Genomic DNA, 23,662 nt, shown 5'->3' on the forward strand with positions numbered 1-23,662 from the left:
CGTTCCAGGCATTGTACGGCCCTGGCAGAGAGCGAGACGGACGAGCAGACACGAGCAAGATAGGCGTGCACGGGCTGGCCAAGGACGGAAGGTCCTAGGTCACTCTCGGGGTGGCCTTGGGCATACTGGGTGGCCCTGGGGCTGCCTTGGGCGGCCCTGGGTGGACGGCCTAGAGTAGCCCTTGGGCTGCCCTCGGCGACAAACCAGGGGCAGCCTTGTGCGGCCCTAGGCCTACGGCCTAGGGTGGCCTAGGGCAGCCCTAGGTTGGCGGCCTGGGGTGGCCTAGGGCGGCCTAGGGGTGGCCTAGGGGTGGCCTTGGGCGACCCTGGGTGGGCAGTCTGGGGTGGCCCTTGGGCGGCCCTGAGAGGATGGCCTAGGGGCGGCCTAGGGCGGCCTTGAGAGGATGGCCTAGGGGCGGCCTAGGGCGGCCCTAGGCTGGCAGCCCGGGGCAGTCCATGGGTGGTCCTGGGCGGGTGGTCTGGGGGCAGCCTTATGCGGGCTTGGTTGGGCGGCCTATGGCGGTCGTTGGGCAGTCCTAAGCGGCAACCCTGGGCGGTCAAGGGCCGGCAGCCTTGGCAGTCCTAGCCGATGAAAAGAGAGAACAAAGACGAGGGAGAAGGAGAGAAAGAGAAGAGAGAGATGGAGGGAGAGGTGGCCGGCGACGCGAGATGTCGGCGGCCGTAGTGGAGGCAGCGACGGTAGGGTTGGAGAAAGGGTAAGGGAGATTGGGCAGTGCTTGAAGAAGAGTTACGAACAAACTCAAATCCTGAATAATGACTGCCTAACTGTTTCTTGAAACAATGGCCTATACATATAGGCCTCGGAGGAAAGAGAAAATACAACTTAACGATAAAAAAATAAAGACGAGAAATAAAGATGAGGGACGTGCTTCGCGTCAAGGGGCAGTTGTTTATCTGTCGTTTTGCAGCGTGTCATGATGTGTGAACGAGCCTGCATGCGTAGAGACGTGCGTGATGCCGGAGTGTTGACTTCGTCTGATGATGGTTGTGGCCTGTCCGTAGCGGCGGCGTTGACCTCGGTTGCCGGTGGTGACGCATCCAAGGTCGATGCATTGGCGTCCTCGCCATCACAAAGAGTCTCTCTTTTGTAGATCCTTTAAGATATTATTTCCTAGCTATCCCATTGGAGTTGGGATCCCTCATACATGCAGGAGTTGGGATCACCCTCAATCGGTGCCCAACTCTACAGCCCCTTGCTCGGCCACCGCCTTCGTCTTCCCCGTCGATGGCTAATAGTCGGCATGCTAGGGGGCTGAGTGAATCTGCTGCTGATGCTAGGCCGCGTGCGTGGAGACGTGCCTGATGCCGGAGTGTTGACTTCGTCCGATGATGGTGGTGGCGTGTCCGTTGCGGTGGCATTGACGTCGGTTGCCGGTGGTGACGCGTCCAAGGTCGATGCGCTGGGGCCCTTGCCATCAATTTCCCCGGGGTGCAAAGAACTCTACTCTGTCGAGTAAGCGTCTGAAAACTTCAGCGGGGTGACCAATTCGGGGCGCAGGTGAGCCAGGTCCTCTTCCATGATCCATGTATCATTCGTTGATGCTTTGCCCTGCCAACGAACATGAAACGTCCGCACCGTCCCACCTTTGGTGAAGGTGATTACCTCGTCCAGTATAGCCTCGATGTTCTCTTGCCAATCAAAAGGTAGTGTAGGGGGGGAGTGGACAAGTCAAACTCACTCACCGAGAAGTCTGAAGGTAGAGGAGGGCCATTAGATCAAAGAGGTGGGGCTTTAAATCCGACTAAATCTGAAATATTGAAAGTGGTGCTTATCCCCCACGTGGAGGGTATGTTGACAGTATAGGCATTTTCCCCTACTCATTTGAGGATTGAGAACGGCCCGGCACTACGAGCATGAAGCTTAGTAGCCCGCTTGGAAGAAAATTTCTCCGGCCAAATCCTCAACATCACCATGTCACCCTCTTTAAATTCGCAAAAATGACGGTGTAAATCTGCGGTCTGTTTATATGAGGTGTTGCTATTAATGATGCATTTATGAATTTCCTCATGCAGACGTCTAATATGACTGGCAAACTCATGACCATCATTTGAGACTCTAGTATGCGGTAACATGAGTAGAAGGTCAGTGGGCGTACGAGGTGAATGACCATGCACTGTCTCAAATGGACTCATGCCAGTGGTGCGGTTGACGGACTCGTTGTATGCAAGTTCGGCACACGGAATGACAGAATCCCAAGATTTTAGGCTGTCTCCCACCAGCGATCGTAATAGGTTGCCGAGGCTCCTATTAACAACCTCAGTCTGTCCATCAGTTTGGGGGTGAAGAGCCATGGAGAAGTTGAGCTTCGTCCCCAAGAGATGCCAAAGAGTGTTCCAAAATTAGCTAGTGAATCAGACATCTCTGTCCGACACTATACTCTTTGGAAGTCCGTGGAGACGCACAATTTCATTGAAATAAAGCTGAGCGACATGAGTGGCATTAGAAGTTTTAAAGCAAGGAATGAAATGGGCAATTTTTGAAAAATGATCCACAATCACCATGATGGAATCATAGTGTTTGTTCGTCCTCGGAAGCCCTAACACAAAGTCGATGCTCAAGACATCCCAAGGTTTCTGAGGGACCGTAAGAGGGGTATATAGGCCAGTGTTCTGTTTAACTTGCTTGGCGAGAGCACATGCAAGACATTGGGAGATAATATTTGCTACGTCTCGCTTGAGGGATGGCCAAAAGAACCTATGCTCGACCATGGCAATGGTTTTATCTCTCCCAAAATGACCACTACGGCCTCCGGCATGCGTTTCCCATACCAGGAAATCCCTAAGAGAGGATTGTGGGATGCATAGGCGACGGTCATAAAAGAGGAAGCCGCCTTCGAGGATATAGTCTTGGTGTTCGGAATTTGGGTGTTTGCCCACAGTCCGGATGATAGGCGCAAAGTCTAGGCAATCGGGATAGAGGTTCTTCAGCTGATCAAATCTGATAACCTCGACTTTCATAACATTCAGTGGGTGGACTCGTCTACTCAAGGCGTCGACGACCCTATTTTTGACACCTCTTTTATGCTTGAGCAAGAAAGCATAAGATTGGATGTACTCGACCCATCTAACGTGTCTATGGTTAATTTTCTGTTGGGAGTGAAGATATTTTAGAGCCTCATGGTCGAAATAGAGAACAAACTCCTTAGACAACAAGTAATGACGCCAATGACGTAAGGACTGAATGATGGCATAGAATTCCTTATCATAGGTGGAGTACTTTAATTTGGCATCGTTTAATTTCTCACTGAAGAATGCGATGGGGTGATTCTCTTGGGTCAATACTCCACCAATCCCTAATCCTTACGCATCACAAGCAACCTCGAATACTTTATCAAAATCAGGTAGTCGGAGGATGGGGGCTCGAGTCATTCTCATTTTAATATCGTCAAAGGATTTCTGCGCTGCGGTAGTCCACTCAAAATGATTTCCTTTGAGACATTCGGTTATCGGTGCCATGATGGTACTAAAGTTGGAAATGAATCGTCTATAAAAGGTTGCTAATCCGTGGAAGCTACGAACATCATGGGCATTTTTGGGGGTTGGCCATTGGATTATTGGGGTAATTTTGGCCGGGTCAACGGATACACCTTGGTTACATAAGATAAAACCTAGGAATGAGACATGACTAACAAGAAAGGAACATTTTTTTGGGTGAGCATATAATTGCTCGGTTTTTAACACTTCGCAAACTACACGTAAGTGATGGATATGATCGGGTGTGGACTTACTATAAATGAGGATATCGTCAAAGTAAACGACGACAAAGTTCCCTATAAATGGTCTAAGTATGTGATTCATCTATCGCTGGAAAGTGCTAGGTGCGTTCGATAACTCAAAGGGCATGACTTTCCACTCATATAATCCGTCCTTTATCATAAAGGTAGTTTTCCACTTGTCTCCTAGACGAATACGAACTTGGTGATAACTACTCTTAAGATCAATTTTGGAGAAAATTTTTGAACCTGCCATCATATCAAACATGTCCTTGATGCGGGGAGTAGGAAACCTATTCTTGACTGTAATCTTATTTATAGCTCTACTGTCTATGCACACACGCCAACTCTCATCCTTTTTTGGGGCCAACAGTGCGGGTACGGCACACGGGTTGAGGCTCTCTTGGATGAATCCCTTGTCCAAGAGTTCTTGGACTTGACGCTGTAGCTCCTTGTACTGCGTGGAATCCATCCGATAATGAGGGAGGTTGGGTAAAGATGACCCCGGAATGAGATCGATAGCGTGCTGAATTTCACGCATCTGGGGTAGGTCATTCGGTAAATCGTTAGGGAAGACACTTGCAAATTCTTCGAGAAGCTGAGAAACTTCGGGTGATGGGGTGGTGGAATCCTCGGAGGAGTGATCAGGGATCATAGCTAAGCACATAGTCATTTCACTATCCAACTCCTGAAATTGGTGACTGCTAAGGATACACAAGGCTAAGGATGGAGATTTTGGCGAAGGCTTTTGTGGACTTTGGGTATAAGGATGCCACTTTATTTTCTTTCCCTCATGGATAAATGAACAAGTGTTGCTCCTACCGAAAATATGTACATCGTTATCATACAGCCAAGGGCGGCTGAGGATAACGCTGCCCACTTTCATGGGTAGCACATTGCAAAATACGTCTTCCTCGTATGACTGAACCTTCAAAGGAAGATGGCATTGGCTTTTTATGGAAATCGAGGTAGCATCAATCCAGGACACGTAATACGGGTTAGGATGGTCGATTAAAGGCAATCCCATGCGTGACGTCATGACATTGGATACGGCGTTAACACAACTGCCGCTGTCTACAATAATTTTACACATCTTGTCACAAATCTTCAAATATGTATAGAATATGGACGTCCTCAAAGCAGAATTATCGATCGAAGGCTAGGTAAGGGTACATTGGACGATTCCCCTAACAGATGTAGAATGATCCCGGTAAGGAAGGGTTGGTGTGCAGTCGGTGATACCAATGAAGCCCACTAAATCTTCCTCATCCACGAATTCATCTTCGACGTAGCCATCTACTCTATATTCTTCCTCGTTGATAGGTTGATCGTTTATGATAGGGATGTTATCGGAGGGCTCCTGACCTATATGTAGGGCTTGTGATGGACATTGGGAAACTCTATGACCACGACCCTGGCATTTAAAACAGGTCAAGCCATAGGGACTGATGTGTAGGATTGGGTTGAAGAGGGGCTCTAGCAGTGGACTCGAGGGAAAGTAATGTACGGGTGTTCGGCATAGTAGAGGACGGTGTCGTAGCTGGAGGACGATGATCGGTGGGAGTGCGAGTGGGAGTGGGAACTGGTGGTGGTGCCAGGAGAGCTAATGGGGAATTGCGCTGGGCCACACGGTTGGAATAAGCAGAATTGGCAGAATGGGATCGGTCAGTAAGAGCAGGATGATTGTAGACGGGGGTATGGTATAGACTTTGACATAGCTCTAGGTCTTTTACAATCTGGTAGGCTTGCTCTAGTGTGGTGACCTTGCTGACAAGCAGCTCTGTCTCTAAATAAGATGATGGGGGACCATTCAGCTGACGCCGGGATGGGATGAGTCCACCCACGCCGGACTGCTCGCGCCGATGCTCGCCACAAGGGGTTTAAGTACTCCAAGTGAGCATACTCTATCTTCGTATTTTATTTTCTTTGTCTTGTTGTAATTTTTGTTCTTGGATTTTACGGACTGGGCCGGTATTTTGGGCCTCATCCATGTTATGTTTTTCCTTTTGCTTGTAACCATTGAAGAGAGACCGAACCACGTCTCGCGACGGTTCGTCCTCCCCATGACCTCACTTGGCACCTATCCTCACTATATAAGGGGAAGCATGCCCAAGTGAAAGCAGGCAATTGTTGAAGAAAATTTGAAAGTTGTCTCATCGTTCTATCTAGCGTAGATAGGAATTAGAGTGTAGAGAGAAGTGGCTATTCTCGCTCCACGTCGAGACTACTCTGTGGATTATAGCCTGCGCCTTCATGTCAAGACTACTCCATGACGTCGTGTTCAACCGTCCTCGTCAAGACTACTGTGAGGCGGAGGGTTAAAGATTCAAGAATCATCCTCTCTTGGAGCATTAAGGCTTCCTCGTCGAGACCACTTCGAGGTTGTCTTGAAAATTCAAGAAGGGCCAACGTTGGGGTTTTGTTGCCAGTCATTCCTCATCGGGACCACTCCGAGAACATGCCGTTGTCTTCAACCGCCAAGATCCAACCATCTTGCCTATAAGAATCCTCCAACAGATCAAGAAGCCGACATTTCTTGTGGGTTCTTGGGTGGTTATTCTTCAAGAAACCGCCTCCTTCTTGGCATTCTTGATCAACCACTACCCAAGAACCTCCAAGATTTCAAGAAACCGCCTCCTTCTTTGCGTTCTTGATCAACCACTGCTCAAGAACCTCCAAGATTTCAAGAAACTGCCTCCTTCTTGGCATTCTTGATCAACTACCGCACAATAACCACCAAGATTTCAAGAAACTGCCACTCTCTTGGCGTTCTTGATCAACCACCGCACAAGACCCACCAAGATTTCAAGAAACTGCCACCTTCTTGGCATTCTTGATCAACTACCGCTCAAGAACGATCAAGATTTCAAGAAACTGCCATCTTCTTGGCGTTCTTGATCAACTACCGCACAAGAAGCACCAAGAATCAACGCAAGCCAATGCAAGAATCAACGCATTCTTGGGGTGGTTACAAGCCAAGAACCCATCCTCCGCCGCTGTTGTGCCACCTCCGCGGACGCCGGTGCTCGCGCCTCGCCCACTGCATGCGTGTCAAAACTCAGGGCTTCCCCGCTCTTCCCCGCTCTGTGCTGAGTCGACCAACAGCACACCGACTCCTCTCCGTTGTTGTCTCGCCGTCAATGGAATCTCTCATCGCCTTTGTCTTCGTCTAGACATCATTTCCTTCCATGGAATCCATCAATTCAGGTATCTCCTCATCTTCCCCAACATATTTTCAGTATCATTATCTGTTGTAGTGCCGTCTCCCGCTATCTCTTCCTCTGTCTTGGATTACTACGATAATTGCTATAGGATAACAACCTTGTAGAGAGATAGGACTTCTTTGCGGTAGAAGGTTACTCGTTGATCCTTAGACTTGGGAAAACTCAGGACCGTCATACGCCCCTCACTCATAGATGTCGTATTTGGTCTCGAAGGGTCATTGGGAGTTTAATCAGATCAATATATTTCTTAGTGGACATCATTGATCTTCCCTCCTCATTCGTAGTCGTCTCCTATTGCTCGCCAAGGGTCTCTAATCGACATTCATACCATAACATTAACTACGAATTCAGTCACCATTGCTCCTGTGACGTAATACAAGCCGTCCGATCCCAGAACGCTCTTCGTATTACACCATAAGGGTTAAGACCGGTTCTAAATCAAAAAATAATGACTTGGGGATTTTCCTCAACTCAGCATCTCATATAGAATTCCTTGAATTGGGTAATATACTCGGAGACCGGACGTCTACCCTGCTGTAATTTATGCCATTGATCAAAAAGATTATCTAAGTAAGCAAGTGGGACGTATTTCTCACGTAGTTTGTTCCTCATTTTGGGCCAAGTATCTATGGGGGCCTCACGACGGTGATAAATAAAAAATTCAAGATTTTCCCAAAAGATTTTCGCTTGTCCCCCTAATCCCATCTCGGTGTATTGGACTTTCTGCCACTCTAGCATATTTTACCACTTAAAATAACTATTCAATTTGGATTCCCAATTGAGATACTCTTTAGGGTCCCTAGATCCCTCGTAGTATGGAACATCGTCTTGAACGCTACGCTGAATTTGCTGCTACTGGTTGTCATGATATGCATGGCGGTGATCGCGAGAGGGAACCACATCCTCGGGTGGAAAAGGATCATTCCTGTCCGGACAATTCCCGTTCCACCCACGATGTCCATCATCAGGCAGATAAGGATCATTCCGTGGTGGATGATTTTTATCACGCTCTCGGATCCTCTCCTCCAATGGATGGTAATCGTCTCGTGGTGGACAATTTTCATCATGGACCGGAGCTCTATCCACAGGTGGATAGGGATCGTTCCGTGGAGGACAATTCCTATCCTGGCCTGTGGTCTTAGGCTCCGGCGGATAGTAGTCGTCTCGACGATTCCCATCACGGACCAGAGTGTGAATCTCTAGAGGAATCAGATCGTCTCGTTCGGGACGATTCTGGTTTTGGCTTACGAATCTATCCTCGGGTCGTATAGAATCAAGGTCACAATGATTCCTATCACGATCTCGAGATCTGGGATCACATGGGTAATGGTCTTCGCGATCACAGCAATGTCGGTCCAGACCTCTATTCTCGAGATGGTAAGTCCGTTCACTACATGCATCGATCGAACTAGGTAGACAGTTGTCCTTGTTGGTAATTCGTGTATTCACATCACAAAAACCATTCTGGACAGCATCTAACACGCGATCGATGTCCCCCTAAAACGCGATAGATGTCTTCAACCACCGCGGCGATGTCGAAGAACGAAATTCAATATCCGAGTTCACGTCACAAGGCAAACTAACGAAGAGAGAGAGAATGTGGGAAATCCAAACCAAATCAAATCTGACGGCGGTGGAGAATTCACGCGGAATACTAGACGAGAAACACTTCGACACCAAATAGTTCAGGCGTACCTCGGCTCCGTAGTGCGTGAAGAGGCTGCGGGGAATTCTGATCGCGGCAAGAGTGGGCGAATCTAAGCATTGAATGGCCCACTAGACGAAAGAATCTGGACATTCTGGGAGATGTACGGCCCTGGCAGAGAGCGCAACGGGCTAGCGGACAGGAGCAAGGCAGGCGCGCAAGGGCTGGCAAAGGACGGAAGGTCCTAGGTGAATCTCGGGGTGGCCTTGGTGCAGCCCTGAGTGGGCAGCCTGGGGAGGCCTAGGGCGACCCTGGGCTGGCGGCTTGGAAGGCCATGGGCAGCCGTGGGTCGGCGGCCTAGGGCGGCCCTTGGGCGGCCCTTGGGCGGCCCTGGGTGGGCAGCCTAGGGCTGCCTTGGGTGGCCTTGGGAGGGCGGCCTAGAGTAGCCTTTGGGCTCCCCTCGGCACGCGACCAGGGCCAGCATTGGGCAGCCCTAGGCCACCGTCCTAGGGTGGCCTAGGGCAGCCCTGGGCTGGCGGTCTACGGTGGCCTAGGGCGGCCTAGGGGCAGCCTTGGGCGACCCTAGGTGGGCAGTCTTGGGTGGCCCTTGGGCGGCCCTGAGAGGATGGCCTAGGGGTGGCCTAGGGCGGCCTTGAGAGGATGGCCTAGGGGCGGCCTAGGGCGGCCCTAGGCTGGCAGCCCGGGGCAGTCCATGGGTGGTCCTGGGCGGGTGGTCTGGGGGCAGCCTTATGCGGGCTTGGTTGGGCGGCCTATGGCGGTCGTTGGGCAGTCCTAAGCGGCAACCCTGGGCGGTCAAGGGCCGGCAGCCTTGGCAGTCCTAGCCGATGGAAAGAGAGAACAAAGACGAGGGAGAAGGAGAGAAAGAGAAGAGAGAGATGGAGGGAGAGGTGGCCGACGAAGCGAGATGTCGGCGGCCGCAGTGGAGGCAGCGACGGTAGGGTTGGAGAAAGGGTAAGGGAGATTGGGCAGTGCTTGAAGAAGAGTTACGAACAAACTCAAATCCTGAATAATGACTGCCTAACTATTTCTTGAAACAATGGCCTATACATATAGGCCTTGGAGGAAAGAGAAAATACAACTTAACGATAAAAAATTAAAGACGAGAAATAAAGATGAGGGACGTGCTTCGCGTCAAGGGGTAGTTGTTTATCTGCCAGTTGCGGCGTGTCATGATGTGTGAACGAGCGTGCATGCGTAGAGACGTGCGTGATGCCGGAGTGTTGACTTCGTCTGATGATGGTTGTGGCGTGTCCGTAGTGGTGGCGTTGACCTCGTTTGCCGGTGGTGACGCGTCCAAGGTCGATGCATTGGCATCCTCACCATCACAAAGAGTCTCTCTTTTGTAGACCTTTTAAGATATTCTTTCCTAGCTATCCCATTAGAGTTGGGATCCCTCACCCATGCAAGAGTTGGGATCACCCTCAACCAGTGCAGAACTCTACAGCCCCTTGCTCGCCCACCGCCTTCGTCTTCCCCATTTCATGGAGGACCATCGTGCCGACGACGACCTGATGACGACGACGACATCAGCCGGACGACTGACGACGACTCGCCAGCAGCCACGTCGGACAGCTCATGCCGACGTCCGCAACCCGATCAAGGATGGACTATTTGAGTGGAACGTAATGCCCTTTGGATTGTCCAATGCACCGAGCACCTTCCAGAGATTGATAAATGAGGTGCTTAGGCCATTCATCGGACGATTTGTCGTCGTCTATTTTGACGACATCCTAGTCTATAGTAAGACTAGGACGGAGCACGCACAGCACCTACGGCGCGTCTGCGACTCACTGCGACGGGAGAAGCTCTACGCGCATCCGAAGAAATGTTTCTTCTTCACAGCCGAGGTCTCTTTTCTAGGTTTTATCTTATCAGCACGCGGAGTGGCCGTCGATCCATCTAAGGTTGAGGCTATAGTGTCCTGGCCAAGCTGAAGAGTATACGCGATGTACGGAGCTTCATTGGATTGGCGACCTTTTATCGACGTTTCATACCGGGCTTTAGTGGCATCACCGCCCCTATTACGGACATCCTCAAGAGCGACAAATTCGAGTGGACCGGTCCGGCTGACCAAGCCTTTGAGCTTCTCAAGAAGCTCATGACCGAGGCTCCGGTCCTGAAGTTACCAGATTTTAGTGACGTCTTCGAGGTCGCCTGCGACGCATCCGGAGTCGGCATTGGCGGCGTACTTAGCCAGCGAGGACACCCGATCGAGTTCTTCAGCGATAAGCTGAACGACACTCGCGAGCGGTACGACAACTATGACCGAGAGTTTTACGCTCTCGTCCAGTCCCTCCGCCACTGGCGACACTATCTGCTACCAAAAGAGTTCGTCCTCTTCTCGGATCACGGAGCCCTCCGTCATTTGCACGACCAAAAGAAGGTCAGCGATCGCCACGCGAGGTGGATCACTTATCTACAGGACTTCACATTCGTCATCCGCCACAAGAAGGGCAAGGACAACGTAGTTGCTGATGCCCTTAGTAGGCGCCCTACCGTCCTCAGCATCATGACCACCCAAGTCTTGGGTTTCGAAAAGATAAAGGAAAACTATACAGATTGCCCAGATTTCTCCGACGTCTATGCATCACTCACGAGCTCATCCCCGACTCGGTCCAGGGATTACTTATTGGACGACGGATATCTGTTTCTGACACGACTGTGCATACCAAGAACGTCCATCCGGGACTTCTTGATCCATGAAGTCCACGCGGGCGGACTAAGTGGTCACTTTGGAGTTGCGAAGACCATCCAAGCCCTTGAAGAAAAATTCTACTGGCCATCTCTCAAGCGAGACGTCGGGAGATTCGTATCACGGTGCCTTACCTGTTCTCGTGCCAAACTCACGAAGCAGAATACTGGGTTATACACCCCCCTCCCGGTTCCCGATCAACCTTGGGACGATGTCAGCTTAGATTTCGTCTTAGGGTTACCTAAGACAATCCGGCGTCACGACTCCATCATGGTCGTGGTCGATCGTTTTTCGAAGATGGCCCATTTCATTCCGTGCTCGAAAACCTTCGATGCATCGAGGATCGCCCGACTCTTCTTCGACCACGTCGTCAAGCTACATGGCGTACCAAAGACTATCGTCTCTGACCGAGATGTTAAATTCACTAGTTACTTTTGGAAGACGTTGTGGGTCCTCATGGGAACACAACTGAAATTTTCATCAGCTTATCATCCCCAGACGGATGGTCAGACCGAGGTTGTGAACCGCAGCCTCGGTAACTTATTGAGATCCATTGTTGGCGACCATGTTGTTGCATGGGATCAGGTTCTGCCTCGCGCAGAATTTGCTTACAATTACTCGGTGAACCGCACTACGGGCAAGGTGCCATTCGAGATCATCTATGGTCAACTACCGCGTAGGCCCCTTGACCTCATACCATTGCATGACAAACATAGAATTTCAGATAATGCATTAGAATTTGCCGAGTACATTAAGAACATGCATCATGACATTCATTCACTCATTTCATCTATGAACGAGCGGTATAAGGCTAAGGCAGATAAGAGTCGTAGGTCTGTGACGTTCTCCGAGGGAGAACTGGTCCTGGTCAGATTGAGGCCCGAGAGATACTCTCATGGGGTCGCTACGAAACTCCACGCTCGTAGCGCCGGGCCTTTCCCGATAGCCCAACGGATCAACGACAACGCCTATGTCGTGAGCATCCCGCCGACTTGGGGGATTAGTTCGACGTTTAACGTCAGTGACTTATCCCGCTACCAACCCTCGCTACCTATCATCGAGCCTCACAGCCAGTCGATCCTTAGTAGCAAAGAGAGTGAGAGCTCACCCACCAACTCCCCGTTTCCAACCCTTGTACGGCACGACGCGATAGAAACGGTACTGCAGGAGGTAATTAACGCTGAGGGGGAGCGAGTTGGCCGCACTTTTCTAGTCCATTGGCAGGGGCGCCCTTCTTCCGACGACACGTGGATCTCCGAGGAGGACTTGCGACGACTTCGGCCGGACCTGATGCTGCCACTGGGGGACCTTGCGACGCCGCTCGCGGTCGAGCTCCTCCCACCCGGGAGGATGATGGAGGACCATCGTGCGGCGGCGACCTGATGACGGCAGCGACATCAGCCGGACGACCGACGACGACTCGCCAGCAGCCACGTCGGACAGCTCATGCCGACGTCCGCAACCCGGGGTTTAAGTACTCCGGGTAGGTTCGAACAATTTATGTTTTTTCTATGTGTATTTTCTTTGCATTTCGAATTATGGATTGGGCCAGTATCGTAGGGCCCATCCTCGTCTTTATTGTCATTTTAAGATTGTATTTTGATTTTGTAAGGAGAGGTCGAACCACGTCTCATGACGGTTCAACCTCTCCCCACGTCTCCTTGGCACCCCTCCTCCCTATATAAGGGGAGGGCATGCCCAAGGGACTACTTGGAAGTTTTTGAATTGAAATTGTTTCAAGAATCTTCCCCCTATCGTAGTCGTAGCGTAGGGGGTTTGGCTAGCCCCACCTCTTCGTCGAGACCACTCCGAGGAGTAGAGCCCACGTCCTGTCCGTCGAGATCACTCCGGGCGTGACGTGTTCAACCGCACCCGAGATCACTCCGCACGCTGAAGATTTTCAAGAAGCTGTTGAAATCAAGAATCGAGAGCACCCATCGAGATCACTCTGGCGTCCTCGAAGGTTCGCGACGACTCTGGCGCCCGCGCTGCATTCGGGAAATCATCTCCAACGAGGAGAACCACCGCGACCCACCAAGAACTCACCACGCCAGGTTCTTGGCTCTACCCATCCACCCCCTTCTCCTTCATCCAGCCCATCTCGCCCACATTTCCTTGGATGCCACCCCTTCACCCTCGCTTCTTGATCATCTAACCCCATTTCTTGATCTTTCGCGCCGATTCTTGAACGCCACCCATTCTCATCCCCCATTTTCTTGAAATTCTTGATCGCCCAACCGCTTCCCCTACCCTTTCTTGATCGCCCTTTCCCCTTCCCCTGCCCTTCTTGATCGCCCAACCACCTCTTCTTGCCTTTCTTGATTGCCCTCCCCCTACCCTGCCTTTCTTGATCGCCCACCCTCCTTTCCCCTTCGTTTCTTGATTCCCAACCGCCTCCTCTTGCCTCTCTTGATCGCCCACCCTCTTTTCCCCATCGTTTCTTGATTCCCAACCGCCTCCTCTTGCCTTTCTTGATCGCCCACCCTCCTTTCCCCATCGTTTCTTGAATCTTCCTCTTCACCCTCATCGTTCTTGACCATTCCCCACCATCTTCCATCGTTCTTGACCATAACCACCCCATTCTTGCATCACCCTTTGGCTTCCCCCCCCCTTTTCTTGATTCGACCGCCACTTCTCCCATTGCCGCCCCGCCCTGAACCCCGATTCCCGACCACCCCGCATCATCGCCCGCGTCGGGGACCCGCTCGGTGCCGCGACCCCACGCCGCGCCGTGGACCCATTCCGCGCCGCGACTCCCGCGCCAGCGCGCGCCGCCAGCGCCGCGACTCGCGCCCAGCCGTGATCCGACCGTGCGCCGCGAGTTCGCGCCCTGGCGCGGGTCCGCCAATCGCCACGGTTCTGCCGCACTCTGTGGCTCCACGCCGCGCAGAGGCTTCGCCCCGCGTCATCAACCCCCCTGCGCCGCCGTTCTGCCCTGTACCGTGGCTCTGCGCCACCGCCACTGCCAGTTGCGACCGGTGCCGCCCCGTCACTTGCGCCAAGCCACGTTGATTCCTCCCGGCATTCCGGCCTACGACAAGACGAATCCGTCCCCGGAACGCTATCTCTACGCCCGTCTTCGATACGCCGTGGACTACATATTTTAAGGTCAGCTCGTCTCCTCTCCCTCCTTAACCAGTATTATTACCTGTTCGAGTGCCGTCCTCCGCTATCGCATCCTCTGCCGCCACTCATCACTCGACGACGGATTAGGAACAAGCCACTGTTGTGGGAGCAGGACTTTCTTGAGGTAAACGGTCTGTCACTTGATTTTTAAATTCCGAACTTATCAGGGCCGTTAGACGCCCCTCTCGTCTAGACGTCTAGTGGTCTTGAGGGTCATTGGGAGTCTGACTTTCTGATCAATCTATTTGGTGATCGTCACCGTCCATCGCGTTATCTCCTTGTGTCTTAACTGCTCGATCATAAAATCTCATTGTGTTTGCATCATATCATCATTATTCTTGTGACGCGAAACGCGCCGCTCGATCCCGGCCGTCGGCGTTTCGCATCACCATTGATGGCTAATAGTCGGCATGCTAGGGGGCTGAGTGAATCTGCTGATGGAGGCCCAATGATGCGCATAGGCCCACCAATACAAGAGCGAGAGCACTCCAACGCTTAGGAAAACCCCTGACCATAGCTGCCTCGTCCCCGCCACATGTTGATTGCAAAGGAAGATATCCCTATACATGGTGGATATCATCGAGCAGAATAAAATTTTGGGAGTTACGATGAATTCAGTGGGGAAAGTTGGATAGGGCGTTGCATTTCCCCATTGACTTGGCGATGTGAACACCTTGTGACGATTGTCATGATGTAGGACCCACCATTGAGGACGAGTCTATAGACAAAGTCGAGCGGGACTTACACCTTTTCAATCTAGAAGAACTTGACGACAACCATTGCTGGTACAGCCCATCGTAGTGTAAATGTATGCCACTCTGGTAAATGGGGCAGCCATCTTGAACAAGCCATGAGTCTCCCAACAGCGATTTGGACCTCGGGGGAATGAAAAAAATGATGACAATGATGGATGGAATTCTTCTTTATTCAAATGTGATCGGCAAGCACTGATCAAATCCCTTCCAATGTAAGTGGGAAGTGATGACCCACCTAGGTACAACACCTGCTAGAGATTGTTCTTATTCCACAACAAAGGAAACTTCTCAAAAAAACAACAACTGCAAGACGAAATCAGATCTCGATTCTTCAACAACATGCATGTTTTTCTTCCCACATCCACTCCTCCCCTCTTATAGAGGGAAAGTGGTAGGTGTGGGTAGCTCTATTGGGCTCCATTTTAAAAGAAAGCCTATTGGGCATCCCCTTAAAAGGTGCTCTTCAGGGGAAGAAGAAGCCCTTCATGGTTTTCTCCCCCTAAAGATGACAATAAGCATAATTAAAAAAAAACACACACTCAGGACCGATACTCACGCAGGAGGGGCCTCCTGATAATTCACAGACAACAAAAGAATTAAAATAACATAAAGACACATAACACAAAGAGAGACGATAAAGCTGCCTCTCAAACGTGATAGTGGAATTGTAGATTCTTCACCTCGGCTCGGGCTCCACAACGTGGCTGGCGAAGGGTTGGGGCATGATCGACTGGATGGTCCTCCATCACAACCACGGGAAGCCTATCACAAGCCATTTAAACTGCATCAATCTGTGCCGGTAGATGAGGCTATGTCATTGTTACAGGCCTCATGGGATATTCGCTTGAATTGTCAGAACAAACCGCCATGTAAGCACATTATTCCGCACTAATGCCATTATTGCAACTAGAGGATAGCTGCCGGGAGCCATAAACTACTAAATACCTCATCATTTGTGCTCTCTGAAGGAAAAACATACTTTCCCAATTGGATGGGTTGTCCACCCTCAGAGGCCCTTTTGGCCCTCAATTTTTGGTGGACTTGTTTATAGGACCGGTTTCAGTAATTTAGATTGTAGAACCCACTGGCGCCCCACCACTGCCATCGGCACACCATCTCCACCTTACAACGTAGGAGCTTGGTGCTCGGACAGCCAAATAACTCTGCTTTTGGTGCGACACCAAATTTACCCTATGTCTTGTCTACTGTAAGACACTGAATATTTTGGTTATCATCAACATAGATGAATCCACGGGCATGCTCCAGGTCAATTACAAGGACGAGCAACTCAATATTAATCCCCACGGTGACTAGCCATTGGAGTTCTCTCACTTTACACTACACACTATCACTAGCATGTTGTCACTACACTCCCTTTAATTAAAAGGTACTATCCATGGGCATCAGGTCACCATGCTGATTGACTCGAGAACCTTCAATAATTTCATTGAGCACGCCTTAGAACGTACCCCAGTGCAGAGAGGGCTGATGTGGCCTTACAGACTTCGTTACAGAAATAGTAAGTTGCGTTAGGGAACTGACGTCTATTCTAGTGTTCAACCTCATGTCCAAGGCTACTTGCCTAGAGTATCCTTCTACCCTGATCCAAAGGTCTGGATTAATGTTTTTCTAGGATTCTCTTGGCTCCCTCCTTTAGGGTGGACGATGACAAAAAGGGATACTCTATTGCTGAAATTCCTCATGGATGGTGTCTTTCACACATTACAAGGAAACCCATGTACTTGCCTAGAGTATCCTTCTACCCTGATCCAAAGGTCTGGATTAATGTTTTTCTAGGATTCTCTTGGCTCCCTCCTTTAGGGTGGATGATGACAAAAAGGGATACTCTATTGCTGAAATTCCTCATGGATGGTGTCTTTCACACATTACAAGGAAACCCATGTATTACATGATTTGAGGCCCCAATAGCGTCTGTCTGTTGAAACCTGACCCACATAATCAAACCCGGCTTTCTTCCAGCTTTCAGTGAGTCAAAAACCACCTTACTACACAAATGAGAAATATAGTGATGTCCCAATGCTAGGCTCACTTTCAAGAGGTTTTTCCAAGCACCATGTTACTTCTGCCTCATCTTAAGTCCAAAAGTTGGGGTTTTATGTCATTGTTTTATTTCGGACTTAACCAAGAATATTTTTGAAACTTTAATACTTAAGAAAATAAAAATATAATTAATATAGGGCATTTATGTGGTTTACACACAAAGTGGTATAATTTTAATTTCTGAAATTTTCTCAAGATTGAAATAAGTGATTTGAGTTTAAAAGTGAGAAATATAATTTCTGAGAATTTTATAGATTTTTGGACAATTTACATAACTTCCAATAACATAAATTTAAGAATATTTTAATAGTATAAATCCAAAATACAAAGACAAGGAATAAAAATATTTTGGAGTTATTTACATACCTAAAATTAATACTGGAAATACAAAATAACTGTCTTTAATTTTATGGAATTTTGTTAACACCAAAAATCACTTACAATTTTGAAAAATGTGAGTTGACTGTTTTTTTAGACTTTTTGTAAATGTTAAAATCACTGAAAATTATTTATACTGATTTTTGTGATTTTTTGCTAACGTTTAACATTTGTAAATGCCAGAAAAGATGGAACCAATATGAGGATACATACATGTAAAAAAGTATGACCATTAATGGAATATTAACATAAGAAATTTGCACAAGTCAAGACCCCCTTTTCTCTTCTCTTTTTTTTTCCAATTCATATAAATATTTGTTTTTCTTTCTTCTCTTTTTTTTCTTCCTTTTTCTTTTCTTTAATAAAAAGGGTCATGACAGAAATAAAACACCTTCCATCCTATACATGGTTTCTAAACATATTATCTCAACTAGCATGAGTGTCATAACAATCACATTGATCCAAAGAGAAGGTACAGAAGAATAAGATTTAGATAATGCAGAGTGAATCATCGACAGAAAAAGAGGCGAAGATGCGATATCAGATTGATACCGTCGAAAGGAAGATAGAAATACTTGGGAGATAGGTATATCCTCAGTAGTGGAATCGAGGTGATGATCGATAGAATGCAAAATGTGCGGGAAAAGTGAGGTGGTGGATTCAAGTTTTGATGGATAGGACGTGAAGTGTGTGGAACAATGAGGTAGGTGAAGACCACGTATTCTGTGCATAGGACTTGGAGAATGACTCACTCCTATTATGAGATAAGAGTAGGCTAATGGTGAGACAAAATACATAAGTGGGATCGGTTACTTCAAACTGATGGAATGGGGAACCTCAATTCACTCATCCCTCAACCTTTGGAGCATACAGCTTCTATCCTTTGACTTCCATCATCTAATCACCAACTAGACACTCTCCCCAATTCGAAATTGAACCCACATTGCTCAAAATCACATGTGTTCCATCTCCACATGTTCCAAACCCCATGGATGAAAATTATGATTCATGTATATGCATGTTAATTATGGTTATAAGCAGGTTCAATTCATATAGTATTCATCAAAATTAAATGCATAAGTTACCGTTTCCCATATAAAATGAACTAGCTCCCCCTACTAGAACATGCATGGTCCTCAATGCATAACTAAAAAAATAACCTAGAGGAAAATTGAGGGAGAGAATGGCAAACAATGGGGATGGACGTGGTGGCTTGGTGTTGAGATGGTAGATTTAAAAAATCTTGAAAAAGTCATGCCTTCCCCATGCATCATTATTGGTCCAACTTGGTCAACATCCTGACAAAATTAAACGCAACAACAAGACTGATAGAGGTTGTGATAAGCCTAAAAATGCACGTAAATATGTCGTTGATTTTGGGTTTAGACTCATACAATAAAATTTATAATTTCACTTAATTACTAAATATGGAATATAGAGCAAGAAAGGAGTCCAACCAAAGGGAGGCAAAAAATGAGAATTTTTATCAAATTTTAATGAGTTAATTCACAAAATGAATTAATTTTGCAATTAATAAATCTTAATTATCCTCAATGATATTATTTAAGTAATCAAAATTAAGTAAAACTTAATTTTCATTATTAATGGTTTGGTCAGAAAATTCAAGATTGAAATATTTTAATTTTAAGCTCAGATTAATTCAGATTATTAATTTCCCAATTATTATAAATTTTTTAAACAATTTTTATGATATAAAATTGGGAATTAAATAATCAAGAAAGGGATTTTTAAATTCGACTTCAAGATGGATGAATTTTTTATTCAAATTTTATTTTTAGGTTTCTTATATCTCAAATTAAATTCCAAGATAATAAAAATCAAAATCTAGAGAGAGAAAATAGACAAATGAACCTAGAGAGAGAAAGTGATGTATTTGGGGAAAAGATGAAATCCGACCCTAAATTAAAAATCTAATGAAGCAGAAATGTTTTACATTGATGTAGAATTAACGATAAAAAATCAGATCTTGAATTGGAATCAAAATGAAGTGCTAATTTCATTCAAAACAAAGTTCTAGGGCATGTACATGCTGCAATGTTTGACTATTATTCTCTCTCTTTTTAAATATATTTAAATCTTATAGCCGTAATATCTGACTATTCCTCTCTCTCTCTCTTTTATTCTTATTTACATAAATATATCCATTTATTCGCCCGAATTTTGGGCGAATGACGTGGATACCCCTTAGTAAATATTTAAATATATTATAAATGCCAAATAAATTGAATATGTGTTATTTAAATATGCAAAAAAAAATTCTTGGCTATATAATGGTCAAACAATTATATAAAAATCTAAAAATAATCCATAAAAAATCATGAAAATACTTACCAACCTGCAGCCAAGTATTTAAAGCCCTTTAAAAATATTCCATGTAAAAATGATAAAAAAATCAGAAATAATAATAAAATGAAAGGATAAATGATTTATCTTTATTTTAATATGATGACATGCAAATATAGTCATTAAAACACATAAATATAATGTAAAATTCATTAATTAATCATGTTAATTTGCAAGTTATCAGGTTGCACACAAACAAAATATTTGAAGTCTTTAAAGATAGAAATTTAAGAGAGAAATCAGGTTGAGATCATGTTGTGGCTAGTTCTGCAAACCTGCTCCTCCTTAAGACATTGTTGCATCCCTCAAATTCTCCTTCATGTGGACTGCAGCTACTTGTTATGACAGCTAAAGAAGAAATTGGATAAAAGAAGTAAAGTTGAATTGGAGAAGAATCTGAGTTCCCATTAGGAAAAGCAAAATAAAACAAGCTAAGATTATCTCAACCATAAAGCTAAATTCAAAGCATCGTGTATAAGAAACTCAATGCCCATGTGTACATACTGATATTTGAGAATGAGTTTCCTTATAATTTTTTTCCATAGAAGTAAATCACTAAAGAGATCAAACATAAAGAAAACACTGCTAGAAAATTCCCATTTCCATTCAAAGAAATGATCATGCCAATCTGTAAAAAGAATTTTGGATAATAAAGGTTCAACCTCAACTTCATTACAAAGTTTTTTCATCCTTGTCCTACGTTGACGTTCAAATAATTCTCTAGGGGTACTGCAAAATTCTTTTTCCATTTCTATATCCATCAATACCATCCTCATGGAAGCCTTCACGTTGCTATTTCCCTTCACATGATTTCTGTCCTCAAGAAACAACATGTGAACATCAGATATTATGTCATCCACTTCTTGCATTGAGATCCTTGACTCCCCCAATGTTACCCCTGCACAATTTTCCAAAAGAATCATGTCTTGAGAATTCATTCATCTCTTCTCAATTTCTATTATATGTGGGTTTACATACAATTCCAGTACGTAGTGCTTCTGGAAATGGAATAGGAGGTTGATACACTTCAAGATGAAGATGGGTGTTTTCAAACTGACCTTCCTCATCTCTTTCCACAGTTTCTCCCATATCATCCTGAAAATTTAACTTAGAAGCATCTGATTGTGATTCCTCATATACATGTATGTCATCTTCACAAAAATGTAAATTCAAGATTTCAGCAATCTCCATCTTAATAATTTTCATTTTTCTGAGAAAATAATCTTCCTTAAAAAAATTACAAACATCCTTCTCCATATGTCAGATATTTAAGAAGTATTCTCCCCTTTCATGAAAATCATTTTTTTAAGTAGGAAACCCTCTAATCATATCATGAAGTAGAGTCATTTTGGGAAGACATTCATGTTTGAAAATATCCTCATATTCAAGAAAGTAGATCATCATAAACTGGTCACTCTCTTCCGAATCATCAAGCTGAGAAAATTTTCTTTTGAATCATTTCAAATTCATTAACAAACACATGCTTATCTTTGTAAAATGAAGATGGAGTAGATTGGAATGAACTTGTAGAGGAAAGTCCTAAAGATGGTGATTGCTCCCACTCATAGTGCTGATATTCCAAAGGGGGCATGACATGAGTGTGGAAGCCATGATCATGGGTATTATGACGGGAGAATTTAGGGATTGTTGCCTCAATAGATTTAGGATAATATGAATGTTCATGAAAATTGTGGAATGCCTCGTATGAATGGTCATAGTCACACATATGAGGATAGATGTCATATTGTAAATGTTCACCATAATTCAACGAGTCTCTATAATCATTAAATATTCAGATAGTGTACCTTCATAATATAAATCATCATGGTGATAATTTTCATGCAACTCATGGTAACGAGAATTATGCCCATAATAGTAAGACATGGTTGCTTCATATGGTTAGAAAGAGTTGCCTATTAGAAAATACGTGTTGCAAGAATATTTTAGCTCAATACGTAGCACTTTCTAAGCACTTCACTCCAAAATTGGAAGTAAAGTAAGTGCAAGAAGATATTAAATTAAAATTAAGCACTTTGTAGAAAATAAAATCAACAAGATTTGGAACACAATTTTCGAGCACACAATTGATAAAAATTAAAATCAATTAAATTTCCTTAGCGCTGCTTCCCCGGCAACGGCGCCAATTGATATGCCAAAAATAGGGGTGAATTTAGCAATATTTAAACCCCTTGTCGTTGTTGATTTTAGCTTATACAATAAAATTTATAAAACCCTAACTTAAGATGCATAATGATAAGTAAAGGGTATCGTCCAAGGGAAGCTAGTAAGTTAATTCAATTGATGATCCACTTGAATAATTTGACACTACTTAAAGTGAATTTGATTTTCAATCAAGATCAAATCACCCTAATTAAATCAGGAATTTAGAAAGGGAGGTAGGAGAGATAAGAGGAATAAAATAAATATGGGCTCTAAATTGAATTATTTGATCCAATTTAAAGGATAAAAGTATTCAATTAGAGAGGTTAAGAAGAAAATTTAGAAGTTTTTTGGTTGGTTCTTAGGTTTGACAATTGAGTAATAACTACTCTATTGGATAATAAAATGGAAATTTTAATATCCTAGAATGTTAACCCTTTTTTATAAGTTTTTTTATAGTTTTCTTTGATATGCACTTGGAATAGCTAGGAAATCTCTCAATTTCTCCTCTAGATCCTAGTCAGGGCTTGTACATTCCGCTCAAGCCAAGCGATTTAGAAGTTCAAACAGTGATCAAGAAGAACGATTAAGAAATGCAAATAACAACATCCAAAATACACGAAGAGTTCAAATACAAAGAAGGACAAAATATCAAATAGGTTGATCCAAGCTGGAGCTCCTCTCTTTGTTGCAGCTGTGATAGATCACCATCAAGAAATGAGCTCCCCCTCTCGAAATTTAGCTTTTATACATAGGTTACATGGTAAAAATCACCATTTTACCCCCGTCTAGTATTAAAGTTTATCTATTAGTTAGAATGGATCTCAATGATCCAACCAAACAGATAGAAAGAGGGGATCAAGACGAGCACATCCATAAAAAAATTATCTCAATCAGACTTCAGAATCAAAAGTTATGAATAAATAAATTTTAAACTAATTTAATCCATTGGATTTAAATTGATTATTTTATTCATTTCTTTTTTAAACACGCCATGACGTGTCGCTCTCTCATTGGCTGGCGCATTTTGAATTCTCATTTTTGCAGAAAAGTCCTTTAAAAGCCTGGAATTGCTGCTGGACGCCGCCCAAAAGTAATTGTGTATATGCCCCTTGCGCACTCTCTCTCCTCTGGTTTCTCCTAAAAATATTAAAAAATATATTAAATAATTGCAATAAAACCCCCAAAACATTTTAAATCATTTTTTTTCGCCTACAACGACAACCGAGAGCTATTTTGAGGGTATCATTGCAACAAAAACTTTACAAAAAGGCACTTCAAAGTTCGAAAATAATGTTAATACTCTTTTTTCTTATAGATATATCTTTTTTCTATAAAAAACGTATTTCTTCTTCAAATAAATGTCAGAAAAATCGTAAAAAATCCTACAAAATCATAGAAAATTCTAGAAAATTTCCTAATTCATCCCTGTACTGATAAATCACAAAATTAAATCTTAAACTTGCCGTTTTCATTCAAAAATGATCATTTCAAGGTCAAATA

General features: G+C 45.3%; 1 protein-coding gene across 1 annotated transcript in view; it reads left to right on the forward strand.

The window, feature by feature from the left end:
- The window catches only part of LOC144707377 (uncharacterized), a 31,126-nt gene extending 15,127 nt beyond the window's left edge, over positions 1–15,999 (forward strand). The window contains exons 4-6 of the mRNA XM_078580481.1: positions 10,628–11,528; positions 11,814–11,900; positions 15,868–15,999. Coding sequence (XP_078436607.1) covers positions 10,628–11,528; positions 11,814–11,900; positions 15,868–15,999 — 1,120 coding nt within the window. The remainder of the gene's footprint in view (positions 1–10,627; positions 11,529–11,813; positions 11,901–15,867) is intronic.
- The last annotated feature ends 7,663 nt before the right edge of the window (positions 16,000–23,662 follow it).

This window comes from Wolffia australiana, chromosome 9 (assembly GCF_029677425.1).
Source record: "Wolffia australiana isolate 7733 chromosome 9, ASM2967742v1".
NCBI classification, from domain to species: Eukaryota; Viridiplantae; Streptophyta; class Magnoliopsida; order Alismatales; family Araceae; genus Wolffia; species Wolffia australiana.